We start from the raw sequence: 1,752 nt of genomic DNA on the forward strand, positions 1-1,752 counted from the left end.
GCATTTTTGAGCCTAGATACGCCTCTGCGTGTAGACAGTCGAAAACAGATCTCTGCTTGAGCTCTCGTTTTATCTTCTCCCCATATACCAACCGTACCTCCTTGTTGGCGGTTGATCCGTATTTACTGCTTAGCCTCCAAGTGGAGGTCAGATCATCGTTTGGTTTACCGCCAAATTGTACAGTAATCAGTATTACTGTAGTAATTAAGTTTGTAATATTAAACAAAGATTACAGGTTGGAGTTTTTCACGTTTGGAATGGAGAGATTCTCGTGAAAGGCATCGCAAATTATTTTAGGTTGCCAATGCAATTTTGCATAATCAAATTGCGACTGACTAAAAATGGTGAAGTATTATAAGAACCACTTCAATTGTAGTTGATTTCTAACGAGAAACAAACCTACTCTAATGCATACAGTACATGTACAAAACATATTGCAAGCCCCATAATCACAAATATTACAATGACGCATGTCTCATCGAACTACCCTCCATTTACCTACATAATAAACGTTATTGGCCTGCGCTGGACAATCAAACGACGCTGTTTGATTGTCCATCGCAGGCAAAACCTCCACCTCGACACTATGAAGCATATCCTATATTTTTCACCTTCAGTGAGTAACGATACATTAATATACTCAGATTGTATGCTTGGGCATGGGCACCGAGTTTACGATTTATGCGCTTACATTTTCTTGTAGATAAAGTACCACCTGGATCGTTAACAGCCAATGCTTACCTCTCCCAGTTCGATTCACTTTGCAATCTGCTCTCGAAGACTCAAGCCGCCACATCAATCTCCACCACGCACGATGCATGTCCTGTCGATTCTATTTGTCCTGGTTTCAACCGCTTCGGTTACGTGTATCGCTACCACGACACATGCCGATGTTACGAAGGTTAAGCTGGATGCAGAACGTTTGCCTCGCCATTTCTCTTCTGACTATCAGCTTATCAAACGATCTCTGCGTCGACATGATCTCGACGAGGTGGCTGAAATTCTTCCCAAGCATGAAGAGAGAGGGGGTCTCGAAAAGATGGACGATGCGATAGCGAAAGTCGACGACGCAGTAGGGATGACGGGGAAAATTAACGACGTAATGGGGAAGACAGGGAAACTAGCGTTGGCAGCGAAATGGCAAACCACACTAAAGATGGTGACCGAGCGTGCAGGACTCGTGAAACAACTCTCGGAGAAGTATTCGATGGCCGACGAGCTGAGCCTCAGGACACTGAGGGAGTTGGCGAATGTTGATAAACAGAGGGCGATAAGTCCCGGCACGTTCAACAAGAATACTGGCGGCGGTATGCGCAAGTATATTGAGCCCTTTCCTGGCATAAAAATTGCTCCCAAAAAGTATTTGGAAGCGCATGTAGGACGTGGGGAGCAGGTCTACGTCAACGGTAAGGATCGGGTGCTGACCGCCGCTGTGATCGGTAATGGGGATGACGTCCTCCTCATTTCAAGCTCGAAAAAGCCAAACGATTGGGTTATTCCGAAAGGAGGCTTGGACAAGGGTGAGAAGGTTCAGCATGCCGCCTTGCGTGAGGTTATTGAGGAAGCAGGGGTACGTCGATCTGGGGTATCATTTGCTTGTGGGCCCTTAGTTTTCCTAACTCATCTCTTCACAGATTCAAGCACGTCTAAAGCAAAACCTGGGCACGTTTACGTACAAGGAAGGTGACAAGGGATACAAATTTGTTGCCTACTCTATGGATGAGATTCAGCGCTTTGACGATTGGGCTGAGA

General features: G+C 45.7%; 1 protein-coding gene across 1 annotated transcript; it reads left to right on the forward strand.

Annotated features, from left to right (window-relative positions):
- Positions 1-814: 814 nt before the first annotated feature.
- Positions 815-1,650, forward strand: PPTG_15522 (hypothetical protein; the record flags this gene model as incomplete). The annotated part of the gene is made up of 2 exons (XM_008913737.1): positions 815-1,570; positions 1,642-1,650. 2 exons carry the CDS (start codon positions 815-817, stop codon positions 1,648-1,650), a joined length of 765 nt encoding a protein of 254 aa, XP_008911985.1.
- Between the last annotated feature and the right edge of the window lie 102 nt (positions 1,651-1,752).

Source organism: Phytophthora parasitica (assembly GCF_000247585.1).
Source record: "Phytophthora parasitica INRA-310 unplaced genomic scaffold supercont2.55, whole genome shotgun sequence".
NCBI classification, from domain to species: Eukaryota; Oomycota; class Peronosporomycetes; order Peronosporales; family Peronosporaceae; genus Phytophthora; species Phytophthora nicotianae.